Raw genomic sequence first — 20,939 nt, 5'->3', positions numbered from 1 at the left:
GGGCTGGGGGCCGTTGGAGTGCCCAGTGTACTGGGACCCCTCAGGTCCCCATCATTTTGGGACTGCAAACAGCCACAGGACTCAGCTCCCAACTCTGACAGGGGCGGGTGAATGTGAGTGGGTTTGTGCTAGAAATCCCCCTTCCTGGGCCATGTCCTTGGCTGGGAAAGTGGGGGGCACAAGATGGATACCAGGCACAAGGGCTTCCTGATGAGTGCTGGCCCCACGGAGGGAATTGCACAGGGCCATTGCACATCTCTGCCAACCCCTTCCCTGAAGCATCAGGGCACTGGCCCCTTGTCCCAGCACCCCAAGCTCAGATCATACCCCTGCACTGGCAAAAGTCTCTGGTTCCCATCAAACCTTGCCCCTCTCTGGCTGTGACAATGGCCCTTTGCTGCCTCAGTTTCCTCACTTGGAAAATGGGTGCAGCAGCACCCACCACTCCTTAGTGCTCTGCAAGTCCCCGGGTGGTTTTATTAACACTGGGGGTGTTCAAGCAAGTTTTTGCAGCTTCTCCTTGCTCAGGATTAATTTGGACGACGATCCTGTCAGTGTGGGCAGCTGGCCCCGGCAATCCCTCCCAGAGATCCAGCCCTTCCCACTGCCCTCCCGGGCTGGGTGCTGCGGGGGCTTCAGCTGAGCATCCCACCAAGGGTCCTGATCCATGTGTCACACGCCTCGGTGCAAGCAGGGAGGGAAGCATCGGTGGCTCAGGGAATGCCACGCTTAGGACCCTGCATTGCCCTGGGGCTTCCCAGCTTTTTGCTGGAGCTGCTGAGCTGGGAGGGGCCGCGCCGGCAGCTCCCCATAAACCTGGCGGCTTAGACCAACTCCTGACAGATGTTGGGACTCTGCCTTGGAGCGGAGGTTGGGAAAAGCAGAGGGCGGCTCTTGCCCGGAGAGTGAGGAGGAGAGCTCGGCACCCCTGGGCTTGAACTTTAGCACCCTCTTCCGCAGGAGTTTAAAGACGAGGATCGTCGTATCCCGAGCGAGCCGTCTGGATAGCCGGGCAGGCGCAGGGCTGGAGCAGACGAGAAGCCAGAGCAACTTTCTCTGACGAGGACTTTGTGGAGCTCTTCATAAAGAAATAACACCAGGCAGAAAACCCCAGGAAGCCAGGAAGTGTTTCCAACGCTCGGGACGCTGGCGAGCGGCTCCGGGCCGCCGGCAGTCCGTGCGAGGAGCCCGTCCCGCCGTGCAGATGTGTGTGATTGGAGCAGCGCGGGGCTTATTTTCCTTTGACTGAAGGCAACCCAGCCCCGGCGGATTAAGCTTTTGTGTGCACGCGAGTGTGCCTTGATGGAAGCTGCTCCCGCAGCACCAGCTGTGGGGGTCGTGGGGAGCATCCTCTAGGTCAGGGAGCCCTCCTGGAGGACGGGGAGAGCTCCTGTTTTCGTGGCTCTGAGGCGATGCTGGGGCAGTAACACCCTTGGCAGGCAGCGCAGTGCTCCGGGATGGCCGTCTATGCCCTCACGGGTTTCTCGCTCGTCAGCCTGCTCAGCTTTGGCTATATGTCTTGGGACTGGATGAAGCCCAGTTTGGTGGCTGATGTGGCCACAGACCCCATGGAGAAATCACTGCCTCCCACCTTCACCAGGCCACCCCACATCATCTTCATTCTGACTGATGACCAGGGCTACCACGACATCGGCTATCACGGCTCAGATATCCAGACGCCGACGCTGGACAGGCTGGCAGCAGAGGGTGTGAAGCTGGAGAACTACTACATCCAGCCCATCTGCACCCCGTCCCGGAGCCAGCTGATAACTGGCAGGTAAGCCAGTGCCTGCTCACGTCCCCCTTTGGTCCCTTCTCTGAGGGGCTTAACCCCAACTTGCTGCTAGAGTGATGCCCTGGTGTATTAGCAGAGGATGGAGATCCCTCCAGCAGATCTGGATTTCTCTAGAAAGCTTCCTGGCTGAATAGTTGATTTCCAGACAGGATAAATAGTGGCACATGGCAAGAGCAGAAATGTGGATGCTGCTGGGTAATGGATGTCACTTTGGGAGAGGGTGGTCTCTAGTCAGGAGGTTTTTGGTGCGGGGCAAGGAGCTGTGTCCCCAGGTAGTCCCTGACACACTGGCCCTTGGAGATTTGCTGTGAGGCCCTCGGTCTGTGCTTTCCCTGCATGAGTGTTCAGTGCTGCACTGGCCAGCACAGGCTGGATGTTGCTCCATTGCCCTCTCCCATGGCAGCACTGTCAGATGTCCCCTTATCCTGGACCATTTTGCCTTCTAGGATAGGTGGGGCTTTCCCTGGAGCGGTGCTGTGTGGTCAGCACTCACTGTAGGAGGCAGATCCCACCAGACCACCTCCTGCTGAGGAGTGGTCCCCAGGGAGGTGCCCAGAGATGTGGTCACCTACTGCCTGGAGTGGTGGAGCCCACCACGGTCCAAGCAAAGGCCTCCCTTCTCTCCTAAAGGTCCTTGAGGGGTCCCGGATATCTTTGTGGTGTGCAAAGCAGGGGAGGACAGAGATAGTGGGGACATTAGTTCAGGTGGGGCATTATGAACCCACTTGCTTGTGCTGCCCAGCCCTGACACAGCCCAGCCACCTCCCCAGGCTTGTAGCAGTGGGGACAAATGCTGGTGGCATTTTTGTGAGATGCCTGCTGAGCCTCTCTCTTGTGTTCTTTGCATCTACTTTTGGTACTTATGGACAGATGAGGAGCTCCCTGTCCCTGGCTGGAACTTGCTTCGTTGGGTTGGGTGACATGGGAATCTGCATTTATTTTGGGTCTCTAACACATAAAGTGCCATCACATCCTCACCCTGTGCTGCTCCTCATCACCATTGCTTTCCTCTGGCTCTTCCTCCTGGCAGGTACCAGATCCACACAGGATTGCAGCACTCCATCATCCGCCCTCGGCAGCCCAACTGCCTGCCCCTCGACCAGGTCACCCTGCCACAGAAGCTGCAGGAAGCCGGCTACTCCACACACATGGTGGGCAAGTGGCACCTTGGCTTCTACAAGAAGGAGTGCCTGCCCACCCGCCGGGGCTTCGACACCTTCCTGGGCTCCCTGACAGGCAACGTGGATTACTACACCTACGACAACTGCGACGGGCCGGACGTCTGCGGCTACGACCTGCACGAGGGGGAGGACGTGGCTTGGGACCAGAGCGGGAAGTATTCCACCTTCCTCTACGCCCAGCGCGTCAGCAAGATCCTGGCATCCCACAGCCCCAAGGAGCCCATCTTCATCTACGTGGCCTTCCAAGCGGTGCACACGCCCCTGCAGTCCCCCAAGGAGTACATCTACCGCTACCGCTCCATGGGCAACGTCGCCCGCCGCAAGTACGCGGCCATGGTGACCTGCATGGACGAGGCGGTGAAGAACATCACCTGGGCCCTCAAGAAGTATGGTTATTATGAAAACAGTGTGATGGTGTTCTCCACGGACAACGGTGGGCAGACCTTCTCCGGGGGAAGCAACTGGCCGCTACGGGGTCGCAAAGGAACATACTGGGAAGGGGGAGTGCGTGGCATTGGTTTTGTCCACAGTCCCCTGATCAAGCGCAAGCGTCGGACAAGCTGGGCGCTAGTTCACATTACAGACTGGTACCCTACTCTGGTCAGCCTGGCCAGGGGCAACCTGAGCAATGTCCAAGGCTTGGATGGCTATGATGTCTGGCCTGCTATCAGTGAGGGCAAGGAGTCGCCACGCACTGAAATCCTGCACAATATTGACCCCTTGTACAACCATGCCAAGTATGGCTCCTTGGAGGATGGCTTCGGCATCTGGAACACGGCTGTGCAAGCTTCCATCCGGGTTGGGGAGTGGAAGCTCCTCACTGGCGACCCAGGGTACAGTGACTGGATACCCCCACAGACCCTGACCAACTTTCCAGGGAGCTGGTGGAACCTGGAGCGTCTCACTGATGGCCTGAGGAAGTCCGTGTGGCTCTTCAACATCACCGCCGACCCCTATGAGCGCTACGACCTCTCAGAGCAGCGCCCAGACGTGGTCAGGACCCTCCTGATGAGGTTGGTGCACTACAACCGGACGGCCATCCCGGTGCGGTACCCTGCGGAGAACCCCCGGGCTCACCCAGACTTCAACGGCGGGGCCTGGGGACCTTGGGCCAGTGAGGATGATGGGGAGGACTGGGAAGGCGGCCGAGAGTCCCTGAAAAGCAGGAACAAGAAGAAGAAGAAGTGCAAGATCTGCAAGCTGCGCTCCTTCTTCCGCAAGCTGAACACCAGGCTCATGTCCAACCGCATCTGACAGAACACTCCCCCAGCATCCACCCATCCTGGCCAGGGTGGAGCTCTGGACTGCAGTGCCATGGCATGGGAGCGAGGGAGAAGGACAGGCAGGGAGGTGGCCAGTGCTTTCTTGCTCTCCCTTGCTCCAGGGTTAAATCCAAAACACTTCTCCTCCCTGGCTGGAGTGGTGGCCACAGGGAGTTGCTCCCAGTGGGTGAGGAAGGGCGATGTGGTCTCTGCTGCGGTGCTTGGTGGCGGTGAATGACTGTGCTGAGCTGGGCTGGCCCTGCACAGCTGCTTCCAAAGAGAGAAACCCTTTCCTCAAGGATTCTGCAGCCAATCATAAGCTTTAAGTGCTGGCCATCACAAGGACAGGAGGAAGCATGGGGGCTCTGCCTTCACGTTAACCCTCGCCATTTCCCTCTATTTGCCCCTGGCTCGCAGCCTGCTGCCAAGAAGCTGCAACCTTTGCTCTTGCCCTGGGAACTCGAGGGCCTCCCCCAAACCCAAGACCACATTGCTTCTTTGTGGAGGGCTGGATTCCTGACCGTGGATGTCAGACCTGAGATCAACGTGGCTGGACTAAGTCATGCTGTTACAGTGACCTCATGTGGGGCTATGGCTTCCCCTCTGCACTGGCTTGGGGGGCCAGGAGCAGCCCTGATGAGGCGCTGTGGCCCATGGAGGCATGGTTGGATGCTCCCAGAGGACGGGTGTTTCTCTTTGGCCCCACATTTGGGAGGCAGGTTTGCCCCAGGCTCTGGTGGTGGACTGTACATGGGTCAGCTACCCAGCAGAGCCTTTCACCCAAAATTTGCCTGGACACCCCCCTCATGTGCAAGCCTCTAGGCACCTCCCCTGTTCCTCCCTATGAATCCTACACATCCAACCAGCCAACCACCCCTGTCTGCCTCTTTCCAGTGCTGGAGCTGTCCCTGTCCCCGTCCCTGTCCCCACATCCCATTGCTGAACCTGGGGCAGAGAGAAGATCTCAAGAAGGTCTCTGCAGAAGCTGATCTGCTGTTTTGCAGCTGCAGGACTTTTGAAGCCACGGTGGAGGACGGGGATGATGGGGACGTCTCCCGCCTGCCAGCACCGCGCCACATCCCCTCGCCGCAGATGGGCACTGCTCTTCCAGCAGCGCACGCGTGGGGAGGAAAACACCTCCCCATCATCCGCTGCTCTGGGGAGCCAGCCCATCCGATCGCCAGGGGCCAGGGAAGCCAGCAAAGCTCCGGGCCCCCGCCCTTGGCGGGGTGAGAGCGCGCATACGTGCGCTCGCAGGAGAGCTGGAGAGGATGGAAGGGGGTAAATAACTTTGAAATCGCTTTGGATGCATGGTGCATTTCCATTTACACAATGTGTTTTACATTTCTCCCCACAGGTTTCTCTTGGTGCAGCGTGTGTAGGCGAAGGCCCTGCTGTGAATTTTGAAAATAGTTATTTTTGTCTCTGGAAAATGAGGCCCGTTAGGACTTGTCAGCTCTTGGATGAGCAGTGTGGGCTTTCTATTTTTTTTTTTCTTTTCCCCCCTCTCTTTCTCCCTTGCAAAATAACATTCATTTAAAATCTGTCATTGAAAGATGTGACAATTGGCAGCGTGCACACTGAATACCTTTCAGTATTCTTCCAAGCCCTGTGTGTGAGAGAGGGATGAGGATGGGAAGAAAATGACATGTTTGTATTTTTTTTTCTTACTCTTAGCTGGATTATTTGGGGGTTTTGGGATTTTCTCTAGAAACAAAGGAAAAAAACCAGCTGACAGCAAGGCAGAAGAGAGGAGGCTTCTTCTTGTAGAGCTGGGAAGGAGTTTGAAAAGCTGGAGTGTGGCAGTGTGTGTGTGCCAGTCCCCGCTGCTCCGCGCACGCCCATCGCTGTGCCATCCCACCCCGCGGGCTCCCTGCATCCCTGCAGGCACATCCCAAGCACAGGGTTCAGAGGGGACTCAGCTCCTCCATCAGCCCCATCTCCATCCCTGCTCCCTCAACATGTTGCTCCAAGAGGACTGGTCCCCATGGCATCGCCTGGGTGGAGGTGAGCCCCAGGAGGATGCTCCACATCCTCAAACTACCTCAAATCAGCCAGCCTGGTCCCTGGAGATGTGCACCATCAGCGGGACTGCGGCACCGGCTGCCATTTGGCAAAGCCAAGCAGTTGCTGAAAATAAAGCAACACTTTGCTGAAGAAGAGGAGGCTGCTGCAGGCAGAGCCAAAGCCAGGGGAGAGCAGGGGCTCATGCTGCAGGGGCTTGGGAACAAATATTAGCTAAGGGAGATTTGGTGCTGAAGGGAATGGGAGAGCAGGGCTGGACATGAGGTGGTGACAAGGCTCGGGAAACAGCTTTCATTTCCATATTTATATAAATGCATCCAAGTTTAGTCCTTTTATTTTCTTTTTTTTTCAAAAATGGAAATTTCCATGAAAACATGCTCCATCTTTCTCCCTTCCCTTTTACTAACATCACCATGAAAATGTTTGTCTGGTCTCATTTCCTCTTTCCAGGTTTGGATCTACTGGGCTGATGCTGGGTTTGCAGTCAGCCTGGCCACAGTGGTGGATCTGCTGTCATGTGTATTTTAATTAAAAGGAGTTGGATTCTGAATTTTTGCAAGAAGAAACAGCTGAAGGAAAAGCTTAGTCCTTGAACACAAAGAGGAGAAGTAGGCAGGAGCATCTCTGGGTGCTTGGAGAGAGCAAAGCTTCCAGCCCGAGGACAGCAGTTGTCCTTCACCCCTGATTCCAGCTGTGCTGTGTCTGAACATTGGGCTGGGAAAGGAGATGCAGCTGCTGCCACGTGTTCTCCTCATCACAGCAATGCTTATTAATGGTCTGTGCTGTGAAAAACACAGCTATGTGCCAAAATCCCATGTTTTCAGAGAGCTGAAGTCCCCAGGGACTGTGTGTGCGCTCCGGCTGCCAAGGGGTTAATGCAGCTGGAGAGATGCTCAGTCAGTGGAGTTCCCTGCACCCGGGAGATGTGTTTTCACAGACAGGCTGAGGCTCCCCTCCTTCCCAACCTCCCTTCAAAGCGCCTGGCAAGCCCCAGGCAGCTCCCGGGCCCAGCGGGAGCTGGGTGTAGGATGGGGGCCTGGGAGGGAAGGGGCAGGGGACGCATCCGGGGCCCTCGGGGACGGAGGGGTGGTGGCTGCCTCTCTGTCGGTGTGGACTGGCTGCCTCCACCCTGGCTGTTTCCAGCCTGCTGGCTGGAGCGAATGGGAAGGGAATGGGCTGGGAATTAATGGAGTTGGGATGGGATAGAGATGGGGAGGAGGATAAGAGGAGTGTGGGGCTGGGCTGGGCTGGGAAGAGGAGGGGAGTGGGATAGGACGGGGATGGAATAGGGATGGGATGCATTAGGCAGGACTGGGGGTACGTCAGAACCTCTCCAGCCCCACAGGCAACTCCCATCCGAGAGAGGGAAGAAGCCCAGTATCAGGACAGGGGATGGGCATGCCAGCAAACTGCCCCAGTGGCAGAGCACCCTGAGCACCTCAGAAGGTGTTCTGCATCAGGGGCACTTGTGTTCTTTCTCATGCCCGTGATCTGAGGACGTGTGGTTTTGCAGATTTCCCCCACTCAAGCCGGTGCACCATGGTTCCAGGGAGCCACATGGCACCTACTGATTGTCCCCAAGTATCGTGGGCATGTCCACAGGAGGGTCTTTGCCTATGAACCCTGCTGTAGGGGAGAGGGTGGCACTGAGGACACCCTGTCTCAGCCAAAAGCACCTTCCTATGGTTGCAGGAGCAAGTTCTGGGCCCGCAGGGACAGGGCACGTTTGCAAACACAGCCCTAAATGTAAATCAGCTCTCCTCCCCACGGTATTTATAATCTTATCTAAAAATAACCCCAAATTCAGCTTCCCAGAGGACAGCAACTGAGCATCCCCCAGACCCCAGCTTGCTTGTGAAACTGTCCCAGTAATTTCGGGATCTCTGCAGTATGTAATTGGCAACCTGGCTGGTTTGGTGTGCGAGGCACTGCTGCAAGCCCCATCCCCTGGGAGCAGGGGCAACCTGCTGCAGCCCCCCAGGACACGGGGGTCCTTCCTGAGCTGCCCATCCCGTGTGGTTGGGGTTCAGCATCCGACCTCGGGTGCCCACCCTGGGGCAGCCCCGTGCTGGGATGCAGAAACCAAAGCTCTGCAGGCAGAGCTGGAGCAGAGTGTGGAGAGCAGGATGCATTTTCGGAGAGGCGAGCCCGGTGATGGAGAGGGGCACTGGGGATGAAGATCTCCATCAGGTGGCCAGACCCGAGCATGGCAGCATGAGAGCAGCATGGCTCCCAAAGGCCTGCAGGAGCAAATCTTGGGATGGCTGGGAACTGACACATCCTGGGAATATCCTGAGGCCTCAGGGAGAGGACTGGGACTACTCCCCTCCACAGGGGAGCCCCCAGCTCAGGGCTGGAAGGTTCCACCCAGAGCTCCTGCTCCCCTCAGACTGTCCCCAGGCACCCAGGACTGGGACCACGCAGCATTTCCTGCTTGGGAAAACATTACCAGCAAAACAGAGCACGTTCAGCATGCAGAAGTCTGACACCCCCTTACCCTCAGAAGCAAAAATGTCGAGGAAAAGGAAAAAAACTGAATAGAGAGAAGAACAGAGAGGGAGAAACTTTTCCTGGAGAGCCGTGTCTCTGCCAGGCAGGAGAACCCTGGGGAGGAAGGCAGGGTCCTCGTGGGGGACTTTGCCATCACTCCCTGCCCAGGTGAGGGGTTTGGGCTGCAGCAGGCGCCCCGGGGGGGAAGGAAGGGACAGATCCCTCCTCCTGGCTCCAGGAGCACGCAGAGTCACGCGTGTGGGGTTGAGCACGTGTGGCAGTGTGGGGGTGGGCACGGGGAGGGGGGCAGGTCACATTGCGGAGCTCACGGGGACACGAACAGCAGCGCAGGTGGGAGGGAGGTGGGAGTGAGGCAGGGGCACAGAGCTGCCCACGGGCATCCAGGGGGTCTTGGGAGTGGGGGGCTCTTGCCTCTAGGGTTCTAAGGGGCTGCTGGGGGCTGGCAGCAAAATGCTGGAGGAGGAAAGCACTCCCACAAACATCCGCATGCACCGGCCCCCATGGCAGCCCCCTGCCTCCTGGCACAGCCCTGGGGTGGGGAATGAAACCCCCTTTTTTGTGGGAGCAGCATGGGGAAGAGTTGTGCAGATGCCTGGAGGCATTTTGGGGACCATCATGTCCCTGGGGCACAGATGGCACATGTGCATTGCCTGCAGCCCAAGTGAGGGTGCCTGGTGTGCTCTGCTCATGCCACGGCCAGGGTGGGTCTGGAGGTCATCAACCCTTGGGGACTGTGGCCCCATCCCTGTGCCCTTCCATGGCTGGGAATCAGTCCCTGCTCTGCCTCCAGGGTCCCCTGGATGGGACCAGACAGGAGCGGGAGGCTGGATGCAGGGATGCAAGGTGGGGATGAAGGTGGGTAATGGTGCAATTAATGGAAAAGCCATTAGACCTTTCTCCTCCTCCCCCTCCTCTTCCTCACTCCGCCACTTGCTGTCCTCCTCCACTTCCACCTCCTTTCTTCTCTCCCTCTCTGCTCCTCCTCTCTCCCCTCTCAAAGATTTCTCCCTATTTTTGTCTGGTTAGAACCTTTTCTTTTCCTTTTAACCCTTCCATGGCAGCCTGAAAGGGAACTCAATCCATGTCACCTGGCAAAGGCAATGCCCTCCCAGCTGGCACAGGGAGTCCCTTCTCCTGTTGTGAGGAGGGCCCTGCTGCTGCAAAATCATCCAGAAATGGGACACAAGCTGAGTAGAAAGCTCTTCTGGGGGAAGTCAGCAGGTGGAAAATGCAAGGGGTGGTGTAGACAGAGCGGGTGCTGCTGGATCCCCAGTGAGGGCTGGTGGGGACTCAGAGGAAACCCTGAGGTTTTGGACCTCACAATTCCACTTTCATTGCAGTTTTTGTGCTTTCTTATGTTCAGCACAGCAGAGAGGCGACTCAGCAACAAAAAGTCCACGGACTGGGGGGCCAGACCTTCCTTCTATTCCCACTTTGAAACTCCCCCCTTTCTACCCTGGCTTGGGCAGCACAGGGACACGGCACCCTAGGACACAGCCCTTGTGCTCCCCTCTAGCTGTGCTTCAGGCCAGGCTGCTCGTCCCTCTCTGGGGGGACCCTCAGGAGCTGCTCCACAGGAACCCCAGGGCCCTTGTGGGGACGCAGCGGGCAAAGGAGGGAGTGGGAGCAGCCAGCCCTCCCCTGCACTGTGATCAGGGCCAGCCCCTCTGGGGACCCTGGCTGAAGGCGGGACGGTCTGGGGACCTGGGGACCTGCCATGATTTCTCCAGCTTCTCCTGACACACTTCTGCTCCATCTGCTCCCTCCTGCTGCAGCGTGTCCCCATCCCACAGCCCCCAGGGCCCCCAGGAATGCTGCTGCAGGTACCAGCAGGGCCTGTATTTTTTTTTTTTTTGGGGGGGGGGGATAAGCAGTTGCTGGGGTGACAGCATCCTCCTGCAACATGGAAACCACGGTTTCCATGGAAACCTTTTTTGCCCCAATTATTTTACCACTGCCACAGCCTTTAATTTGCCATTAATAGTTGTATTTTAGATATTCCCCCTCTGCAGCAGGTGGGTGACCCCCGGGCAGCCCCCGGGCCGGGTCCCCAGCAGGGCCCTGGTCCCCACGGAGGGCGGCGGGTTTGGGAAGCAGTTGCCCCGGCAACAGAAACAGGGCGTTTCTGGCAGCGGTGGTCACCATGGGGACGGCGATGCTGACGAAGGCTTGTGAAGCTGAGAAGACAAATTGCCCTCATCATTATCTCTGGGCTTGTCAATCAAATATATTCCCTTATTTACCTCACCGAGGAGAGAGCCCCGGGAGCACACGGAGAGGGAAGGAGTGAGAGGAGAGCTGCTTGCCCCAAACTCTGCACCGGGAGGGAGCATTTCCAGCCCCTCAGGATGGCCACCATCACCTGCAATCGCTTCACTGAGGAGTACCAGCTCTTTGAGGAACTGGGCAAGTAAGTTGGAGATGGGGCTGGGATGCTCAGAGCGGGGCTGTGCCCTGGCTGGGAGAGAGACTCAGCAGTGCTGGGAACTGCTGGAGATGAGGGAAAGGAGATGGGTACGGAGAGATTGCCGTGAGAGTCAGAGAGGGCACGCGAGTGAGGATGGGGGCTTCCAGCCCCAGACCTGTCCCTACCTGAGTTCAGGGGCTGCTGATGGGTGCTTGGCTGGGGGCTTGGGACACCCCAGAGGTCTGGAGTTGCCTGGGAAAGGCTTGGCTACCCCTCTTATGGAAAAGCTGCTCCCAAAAAAGAAGGCTGCTAGCTCCCTTGGGAAGTTCTCCAGCTGGGAGGAGGATCAGGACAGCTGAGGAGGAAAGCCAAAGCAGTGGACACCCCTCACATTTCTTTAGGGAATTTATCTGTGTGGATGCACTGGGGCTTGACTAGACCTGCAGGAGACCCAGTCTGCCTGGCAGTCCCCAGAGAATCCTGGTGGCTTTTGGAAAGATCCAGGGTATTCCCCACTCCTGTCCCGGTGCGGGTGAGCCATAGCCCTGTCTGACCCTGCTTTCCTGCGAGGAAGGGCTCGGCTCCTCTGGTCCAGGTGTCATCGTGTGTGCCTGGATCAGTGTGTGTGTGTGTGTGTGTGTGTGTGTGTGTGCAAACAGAGCTGCCTGTGCCCAGCAAGGGGATCCTGGGGAGCACTGAGCACCCCCGGGTGGAGCAGGGGATGCCAGGTTCCCCGTGTGGAGGGATGCTCCGCGTCCCGCCCAGCGTGTGGCTATAAAACGGGCGCAGGAGTGAGCAGGCATGTGCCTCTGTTTTGGTTTCTGTGCCTTTTTTTGGAGCTGGTCTGTAAATCTGGGCTGTGTGGCCACCGTCCCTTCGGAGTGGCTGGCAGCGTGGTGGTGGGCTCAGGGTGCCTGTGCTCCGGAGGGGAAGCTTTGTCCGTCGGCAGGCACAGGGATGCTCCGACCCCGCAGCCCTGCATCGCCCGGGCACAGAGCAGCCTGTGCCTAAGCGTGTGCCCACATGCACGTGGGCGTGTGAAATGGGGGCGAGGGAGAAGGGAGAGGGCAGAGATGGGGACATGGACAGGCTGAGACAGGGGGACTTTGTGATGGCTGGGCTGAGTGCTGCTCACATTCCCCAGCCAAACTGTGGCATCGGGGTGCTGCTACAAAGTGCAGCTCTGTGGAGGCAAATGTATCCCCTCCCGTCCTGGGACATTCACACCCATCCCTGTGGCATCAGGGTGACAGAGAGGGGCTGGTGGACAGCAGGGGCTTGCGTTCGGGAGTGGGTCCCTGTGGTGGGGACAGCCCCAGCTGGCACTGCAGGCAGGGGGATGGGCACCCTCTGGGGAGCTGGTCGCAAGGTGGGATGTGGGACCTGCTTTTTCCAGACTTTTCTCGGCTTTTCAGGCTCTATGGTTTTCTGGTGGTGGCAGGGGGTGGGCAGGTGAGGCAGTGGCTGCTCCGTGCCTGTGGTGAGGCTGTGGGGCTCTGGCTGGGCAGAGATGGCTGTGAGGATGTGGAGGGGAGTTCACAGGCCAGGAGTGATGGGGGAAGACCTGGAGGGCTCCTGAAGGTATCTGGGCTGAGACGCTTTTCTGGGTAGGTGCTGACTGGAGGGTTGAGCACCCAGGCTTGGGGGCTGCCTGCATTGCCCAGCACTGTGATCCAAAACCACCTGGACAGAAGCATTTTAAAAGGAATAAAGGAGCAAAGCTGGCGCAGCAGCTCACCAGCCCCTGAGAGCATCGCCCCTGACCACCCCAGTTCTGGGGTGATGCAGGGGCAGCAGCCCCAGCTCAGTGCATCCCACAGCTCTTCCATCCACTCAAGAGGGCAGGTACAACAGCATCACTGAGGTGTTCCCGAGTTAGGGGCTTCACCAGGTTAGCCAAGGTGCTGTGGGGCTGGTTGGGGATTTTCCACTGGGATGGTTTCCAGCACATCCTGGCACATTCAAAAATCAGCGGTTTCCCACGGGGAAATTTCTGCTTCATGGGCTTAGAGAGGGAAATCAGGACGAAGTGCCGCACCTCTGCTCTGCTGCGGCAGCTGCTCACGCTGGGAAGCGTCGTTCCTCCTCCGGAGAGATGCTCCCGGTGCCAGTCGGGGTGGGTCAGTCCCGGCAGGGCCGGGCAGAGCGGCTCTCCCCGCACCAGACCCTGGCAGGGAGCAGCGTCCTGCAAGGACTCCGAGCAGAGAGGGTCCATCTCGAGTTTGCTGTCCCCAAGGGACTGGGGCGGGCTGTTGTGGGGCACACGGTGTGTCCCCAGCCCGGCTGGCAGGACGGCAGGTCTGGCTGCCAGGCTGCTGCATCCACCCTGTTTCTCTGCCGTTTCCTCGGCTGTCACCCACCCTGGCAGCCGGGCAGGCGGGGGTTTGAGATGCCACACACCTAATGGTAGCACCACGGTGGGGCTTTGGGGGCAGGCAGAGATGGGGAGGGAGATCTGCAGAGTCTGCCCAGCAAGGCACAAGCCCTTGGCACATCCCTGCACCTCCCAAGCATGGGAGGACATCTGTCCCGAGCGGGGGACACGGAGCTGGGGAAAACCCACTCCTGCGTCAGCCCCCGCAAAGCTGAGCAAGTGAAGGGCTGCTCCGATCCCCCACGCTCGCAGGAGGGAATCAGGCGGAGGGCGGGGGGCAACGGGGGGGACAGGGAGAGGATTCTGCCCACGGCCCCCCGGAGTAGGACAAACATGAAGTGCAGCTCCATCGGCGCCTCCAAATCCGCCCCCGCAGCAGGTTCGGGGAGAGGCTGGAGACAATTACCATGCCGAGCCGTAGGATCAGCCCCTCCGCTCCCGGAGCTGCAGGAGAGGGGGCTTATTAAAAAGGAAAAAAAAAATATGGAGGAACAAAAAATCCCCAGCCCACACTCTTCTCTCTAGAAAGGAAAAAAAAATGCCTCGGAGGAGGAGGAGGTGTTGAAGAGAGGGAGGGTGGCAGCAGCACAGCCGGGCACTGGCAGAGAAGGTGTGAAAAAGGGAGAAGCGGAGCAGCCTGGTGGCAAAGCCACTGCTTGAGCTGGTGGGGAAGGCCGTGGGGACGAGGCATGGGGTCATGCCTGGCCTAGGGATCAAGGGACAGAGGCTGCCAGGGCTCGGGGCTGCAGAGACAGGGCTTGTTCTGGGCTGTGGATCCAACATCACCCTGGCAGCCAGCCAGGTGACAAGGACACGGTTGTGTACCCATGGCCCTGCAGGTGATGTACCCGTCCCCTGCTCAGACTGGGATGTGCTGTCTCATCCAAGCCAGGCAGAGATGGGGGTCCTCAGCTGCCACCAGGGTTGGGGTGATCCCCACCCAAAGACCCAGCGCCCTGGGAGCAAAGGGACACGCTGCTGTCCATGGCCAGGGAACAGGACAGGATACCTTCCTTCCAGAGGGGTTTCTTGCAGCTCAGGGGGGCTGAGCTCCCTGCATGGCACCCCCAGCATTGCCTGCAGTGCTCCATGAGCCCTTGGTGTAGAAGGGGATGCTGCCTTTGCCATGAAGATGCTGAATTTAGATGGAGCAAAGGGGTTTTTTTTGGTTTGTTTCCCCCCCCCCCCCCACACCCCTAGGCTGGAAAATCCTACATGGAACTGAGTAGCAAGGGAGCAGCCTGGCACAGGGAGTAGAGCCTGGCTGGGGGTCAAACACCCAATGTGGAGTTGGGTGGCCAATGCAGACCCACTGAAGGACCCAGATGGAACAAGGATGGGGGTATGGCAAGTATGCTGTACCCCTGGGTATCCTACACCTGCATCCAGTGTTCCATGTTCCACCCACCCTCCAGGCACACAGGGTTTTACTTATGCTTTACAAACCACAAATAGACATTTGGTTTCTGTTAGGAAGGTCTGGAGGAGCCAAAAGCCAGGAATGCAGCTGAGGGAGTGAAACAGCCGCTTCCCATGGCTCCCCCTTTTTTTGCTGTTCAGTTCAAATAACTAGATGAGCAAGTGGCTGTGGACACTGGGACCAGGAGTGACCATTGGTCCCCAGCCTCCAGTGGATCTGGGACACCCACAGCCCTCCAGCCTCATGCTGGGTTCTGCAGTGAAACTCTGAGCTGGGGCAGAGGGACATCCCTGCTTGCTGCACTCTCTGCTGCAGATTGTCCTGCCACTGCAGAAACATCACACATGTCTTTAGGAAAAAAAAATAGAGAAGATGAGTCCCAGGGATCCATAGGAGCCCACAAACCCTACGCAGTGTGGGGTTCCCAGCAGGATGAAGAGAGCGAGACCACAGGACTGCCAATAGTTCTGGTCTGCCTACCTACTGCAAGCTGGATATGAAGCATTTCGCCCACCCTTTCCAGTTAATTCTTCCTCAGGATTCAGGGATATTAACAGCTCAGCTCTTTCAGCAGCCAGGATTAAATGGCAGGACGGGGAAGCTGGGAAGCACCAGGATGTTTTCCCCCAACTCCTGCCTGGCACGTGCCGTGAGCGATGCTCTGCATGGCAGCACTGGGCACGTGGGCTACCAGCTCTGCTGGGGCTCCATCCCCATCCCTCCACACCCGCTGCTTGCCTGCTCTCCCAAAAATCACATTCAAACCCAAATTGCCCGTCTCCACCCGCCCCCGCCGCTAAAATCAATTATCAGCCGCACTCGCCAGCCCGTGGCCTTTTATTCCTCAGCAGGGAGTTGGAGTGGGGTGAAAGGGAGTGGGGGAAGGTGGGGCAGGAGGTGGGATTGCTTTTGATAGTTGTTATTTTAGCAATTGGAGAGGTTTGGCAGGAAAGGGAACCTGGCACAAAGGTTGTGCTCAGCAGGGCTGCAGCGTTCATGTGTGTGTGATTGCAGTGCTGCAGCTCCCAGCATTGCGCCGGCACTGGCAGTGCCACGAGCTGGCAGGACTTGGGCCATGGGGTACCAGGGCAGACAGGAGTCTTTGGAGTGTCCCAAGGACTCGTGCTCACTCGCCTGCCAGACCCCAGAAGAGCTTTGCACATTAGCTCGGGTGTGTGCAAGGTGCAACAGCATCTGTCCCTGTCCAGCTGGGCTCCATCCTCACAGGGTCCCCTGGGCTGTCCCTGCCTGGGTGACAGTTTTGCAGTGGGAGGGGGAATCTGGCACTAGTCACAGCTACCAAGTGCTGCTGTGACTGAAAGGTCTAGAACACACAGACTGAAGTGACCAAGAGCTACGTGGCAGCTGCAGCCATCACAGTTTCCCTTGGGAACCAGTGCCCCTGATAAATCACTGCCCCTTCCCTCCTGGCAACAGGTTGGGCAAAGCCAGGAGGAAGAGGAGGAAAAGTGCACAGTGCCTGGGGTGTCCCAGAGGAGCACAGAGGGGAGAAGCCCACATTCCTCTCTAGGTCTGCATGTGCCTCCTCCCATCATTCCTCAAGGATGGTGGTGCAGGGAAGCTGATCCCTACAAGTTTTGCACAAGTCCCTGCCCCATTCAGCACCTATTCCCCACCCTTGTCCCCATGCCTGTGGCTGTCCCTCACCCCACAGCCACATGAGGGCTGAGCTGTGCTCGCTCTCATGTCAAGCCCTTCACCTCTGGCTTCTTCTGTTCCCAGGGGCGCGTTCTCCATTGTCCGGAGATGCGTGAAGGTGTTGGCAGGACAAGAGTACGCGGCCAAGATCATCAACACCAAGAAGCTCTCTGCTCGAGGTAAGCACTGAGGGTGTTTTGGGGAAGGCAAAAGGTGAGCAGGGCTCATATAGTGGGGAATTTGTCCCCTCTGCACGGTGCTAGGATGATGCCTTTGATGTGCAATGAAGTGAGGGGTCTTTGATTGAGGGTGACCCCTCGTGCCACCCTGTCCTCGCTGCAGTACTCACTGAGCTCCTTGATGGATGGGGTGAACATCCCGAGGAGGTGTCTTGGTGGCTGCTCGCCACATCCCATCCAATCACAGGGATGCCTCTGCAGCCTGGCTGTGCAAAGGCTCAGGGGAACTCCCAGACCCCAACCTGCATCATGAGCCAGAGGACCCCATTTCTGTCCCTGAGACCCCCTCCACCACCCTGCACATACATAGCAGCAAAATGATGGTTACAGCCTTGCAACAAGTCAGAGCGCTGCCAGCTTTGGGCACAGGGTAGCCCAGTTATTTTGGGAACATAACTTCCTGAGAGGGCCCCTGCTGACACTCCATCCCTGCTCTGGGGTCTGTAAGTTTTCTTACTCATATACCTACATCAATGAAAGGGAAACATCCCTTCAGGTGGGGGTTTGACTTCATTTCTACCTGGAAATGGGCCCTCAACCCTCACTGCCATCTGCTCTGGTGGAGCACATTGGCTGTTTGCTGCTGGAAGAGGTGCTGGAGGGTCTGTCCCGGTGGGTCATCTCTAGTGAGGCTGAGATGAGCCAGCGCAGAAATCATTAACCAGCCCTTGTCCCAAGCCAGGGACCCCTCTGCCCCCATCTGCCCCACCTGCCAGAGGAGCTGTGATGAGGTGGATGGAAAGGAGGAGGCAGCAGATGCCGTGTCCCTGCTCCGGCTCCTCCCTGGATGTCGGGAGTGCAGGATGTGTGCTGGGAGGAAGCACCCTGCCGGGAGGGTTTAATTATCCTCCCTCGGCGTCTCTCCCAATTCCACTGCTGACCTCCGAAGGCAAAACTGAAATGCAGAAAAGAGTGACAAGCTCCTTTCTGACCTGGAATTAAACCAGCATGTCGCAAGATCCCTCCCACAGTGCTGCCAAAGCAGCACAACACGGGCCCTGAATCCCTGAGGTCCTCCAGCACCGACCCCTGCCCCTCTTCAGGGATGCGGGTAATTTTCTTCCTTCAAAGCCAAAGGCTCTGGGCAGGGTGTGCAGTGCTGGGCTCAGCCCTTGGCTCCTGCCCGTGTACCCCAGCTGGCAAACGCCTCCCAGTTTTCAGGGCTGCCTGGAGCAGCAGATTGAGCCGCCCTCCCTTTGCTCCCTCCTGCCTCCGCTTGCCTCCTCCGGCAGTTTGCCCCTTTCCATTCTCTCCTGGGGTTTGTGACATCCCTGCCGTGCCCAGCAGTCCCCTGGAGAGACTTCACTGGAGTTATTTTCCCTGCTCTGCCAGCTGAATCACCAATGACTTTGGCTAATGGTCTGGAACCCCCTGTTTCTGCAGTACTGGCAGGGGGGATGGCGCTTCCCCAGATACAAAGGGCAGGCAGGAGAGAAGTGGGGAGAAGTTGAGAGAAGCTGCAAAACATCCCCAGCCATAGTCTGCTTCTTTAGACATCCTCCTGGCTGCCAACACAGAGGGGCCAGGAGGAGAGAAGGTGGAGATTTTAGAGGAAAAATTGGGTTTGGGTGTGTGCAGGAGCTGGGTTTGTGGGGTAGGAGAGGCTGTAACCCACCTCCCCGGTGAAGTGCTTGCCCCACTGGTCACACTGTCCCTCCATCCCATCCCCATCATCCACCCCACAATGGACTTTAGTTGTGAGAATATCCCAAGCTCCAACCTCTCCTTGTCACCCTGTCCCACCCTGGGAGGGTTGTCACCCATCGGGGAAACAATGTGGGGAGCTGAATGAAACCACCAAGGTTATCTCAGCCTTCAGCTCACAGCCTCCAGCACAGGCCGCCAAACTCACCCCAAGGCCCAGGGTGCCTCTGGGACAGGATACTGAGCCCTGGGGAAGGCTGCAGCCCTGCAGAGAAGGGGCTGCGCTGCTTTCACGGCTCAGCGGTCGGAGACACCCAGGTTTGTTTTGATGCAGAGCGAGACTCTGGGGTGTGAACCTGCAAGGTAGCACTGAGAGACAGCAGCCCTAATTATATCCTCGCTTGTCCTGGCTGCTGAGTGCCTGCACAAAATGCCTCCAGTCAGGCACCTCCATGCAGGGTGGCTGGGTCAGGTGTGAGCAAGGAGAGAAGGGCAGAGGAAGAAACAAAATGATTTGCAGATTTATTCTGAGCTGTCCTAGGGGGGAGGATTTTTTGGCTTAGCTGAGCTTGCTTTGCCCAGAGCTCTATTGTCTCACATTCCCAAGCCTGCTGAAAGCTGGGGAGTGGGACCTGTGCTTCCTGTTTGGAGACAGGCACTGGTTCTGAGAAAGGGTTCTGCCGTGTAGGAGAGCAAAGCCCTGGTTTGGAATGGCTGATGATGGCAAGGGGGAGTGAAGTCCATAGCCTCATTTCATCCTCACACCTCTCACTGGTTCACTTTGCCTTCAATTGCTCAAATTGTACCATACAAGGCTGGCAATGTCCTGGGTGAATAGGAGAAAAAGGAACAGTGCTGCCAGCAAGGATGACCCAGGCAAATCCAGGGTGAGGTGATTGGAGATTGTGCGGCAAAGAGAAGGGAGAGGGGAGAGTGAGGGATCATTGCAAACCCAAAATTGCCCATGGCATCAGTGACTGAGGGGCTTAGCCAGGAACTGCATCTGTGCTGGGATTGTGCCCAATTGTGCCCTGATGCAGAACTTATCCTCAAATCCATAACTCTTTAGCAAAAAGAAAAAAAAAGCTGCTCTGTCCCCCCAGCTTTCCTGTGCCAACACCTCCTCTGAGAGCCATTGATTCCCTTCCTCAGATCTTAATTTAGGGCCGTTGCCTCTTTCAGATCACCAGAAGCTGGAACGAGAAGCCCGGATCTGCCGTCTCCTGAAGCACCCCAACATTGGTAAGTGCACCCTGCACCCCCGTGGCTGGTGCTCCATACCTGGCTCTGCTGCCCACTTGCCCTCCCATGTCCCAGCCAGGGCTAGGGAGTCTCCAGCCATAATCCAGCCCTGTCTGCAGCAGCACGGACTGTTTGTCCCAGAGGCTGAGAAGGGCTCGGTGTCATCCTGCCCGGTTGATCTGCAGAGCCATCCCTCCTCTTCCTCACGGGAAACACCATCTTCAAATGGGGTCATGGGGAAAAAGGCCCCCACTGGGCACAGGGAGACTGAAGTAGGTCCGGACTAACCCACTTGGCCATAGCTCCCTCAGGGAGAAGCGGAGCCCCAGGAGGCTGCAAGAGGCTATTTTTACTGCTCTCCCCCCGCTCGGGTGCTGTATTCCTCTGCATGCTCCAAAAAGCGGCTGCAGCTCGGAGCAGCAGCAGCGGCAGCGCGGGGCGTGTAGGAGGAGCGATGGCGGGGGGAAGCGAAGACTTTCCCACCGACCGTCCATCTGAAAGTAGCCTCCTTCGGAAAAGCTGTTTCAGGAAAACTCCTGAGCCCCTGCAAAAGACAAAAATAGGCCAGAAGGCGAGAGAGAGAGGGGAGGGGAAAAAACTGCAGTAAAAAAAAAAAAAATCCCAAACTCCATCCTGGAAGGGATGCTGATGCAGGCTCTTGATCCCTGTGGATGATCTGGATGAACCTCTTTTTCCCTCTGCTGCACCCCAGGATATACCAACCCCAATGAGATCCTGCGGCTTTTGGGAAAGCATTTGGTGGTTTCTGCAGCCCTCTCAACCCACAGTCGGGAGCTGGGAGGGTTCCTCTGTGGCTGAGCTGCTCCCTGGCCCCCTCACTGCTCTGGTGACCTGGATCCGTCCTTCCCCAGGAGCTGCTGCAGCAGATTCAGGGAGCTAGGTCCAGGGCCACTGGGACAAGCCATGTGGCTCCTGTCCCATAAATATTTCGGTTCCAAAAAAGACTGTCAGCTTCCATCTGTCTCGGGCACACGGCTGTGTGGCAGGTCTTCCCTTCATTGCTAGGGTGCCGGACCCTGCAGCATTCCCCAGCCTCTGCTCCAGCAGGACCAGGAGCTGTCCTGCAGGGGTCCCTCCGGGGCCTCCAGCCTCCTCTTTGCACCAAAATACATGCGGGGATTGTCGAGACCTGAAGGAAACGCACTGCAAAGTGTGTGAG

General features: G+C 57.7%; 2 protein-coding genes across 3 annotated transcripts in view; both read left to right on the top strand.

Annotated features, from left to right (window-relative positions):
- The first annotated feature begins 953 nt into the window (after positions 1–953).
- Positions 954–6,829, top strand: ARSI (arylsulfatase family member I). Its single transcript, XM_053956638.1, has 2 exons — positions 954–1,777; positions 2,826–6,829. The coding sequence occupies exons 1-2, from the start codon at positions 1,458–1,460 to the stop codon at positions 4,228–4,230; spliced, it is 1,725 nt and encodes a 574-aa protein (XP_053812613.1). The 5' UTR covers positions 954–1,457; the 3' UTR covers positions 4,231–6,829.
- Positions 6,830–10,983: 4,154 nt separating this feature from the next.
- CAMK2A (calcium/calmodulin dependent protein kinase II alpha) overlaps positions 10,984–20,939 on the top strand; it is a 33,856-nt gene continuing 23,900 nt past the window's right edge. Inside the window, exons 1-3 of one of the 2 annotated variants that reach the window (XM_053956454.1) lie at positions 10,984–11,184; positions 16,719–16,813; positions 19,700–19,759. In XM_053956454.1, the coding sequence (XP_053812429.1) occupies positions 11,123–11,184; positions 16,719–16,813; positions 19,700–19,759 (217 nt within the window). In that variant the 5' untranslated portion in view covers positions 10,984–11,122. The remainder of the gene's footprint in view (positions 11,185–16,718; positions 16,814–19,699; positions 19,760–20,939) is intronic. The other variant, XM_053956453.1, reaches the window with a different exon arrangement.

Source organism: Vidua chalybeata, chromosome 15, assembly GCF_026979565.1.
Source record: "Vidua chalybeata isolate OUT-0048 chromosome 15, bVidCha1 merged haplotype, whole genome shotgun sequence".
Classification (NCBI taxonomy): Eukaryota; Metazoa; Chordata; class Aves; order Passeriformes; family Viduidae; genus Vidua; species Vidua chalybeata.
Note: the sequence above shows the minus strand (reverse complement) of the source record. Positions and strands in the feature narration are given on the sequence as shown.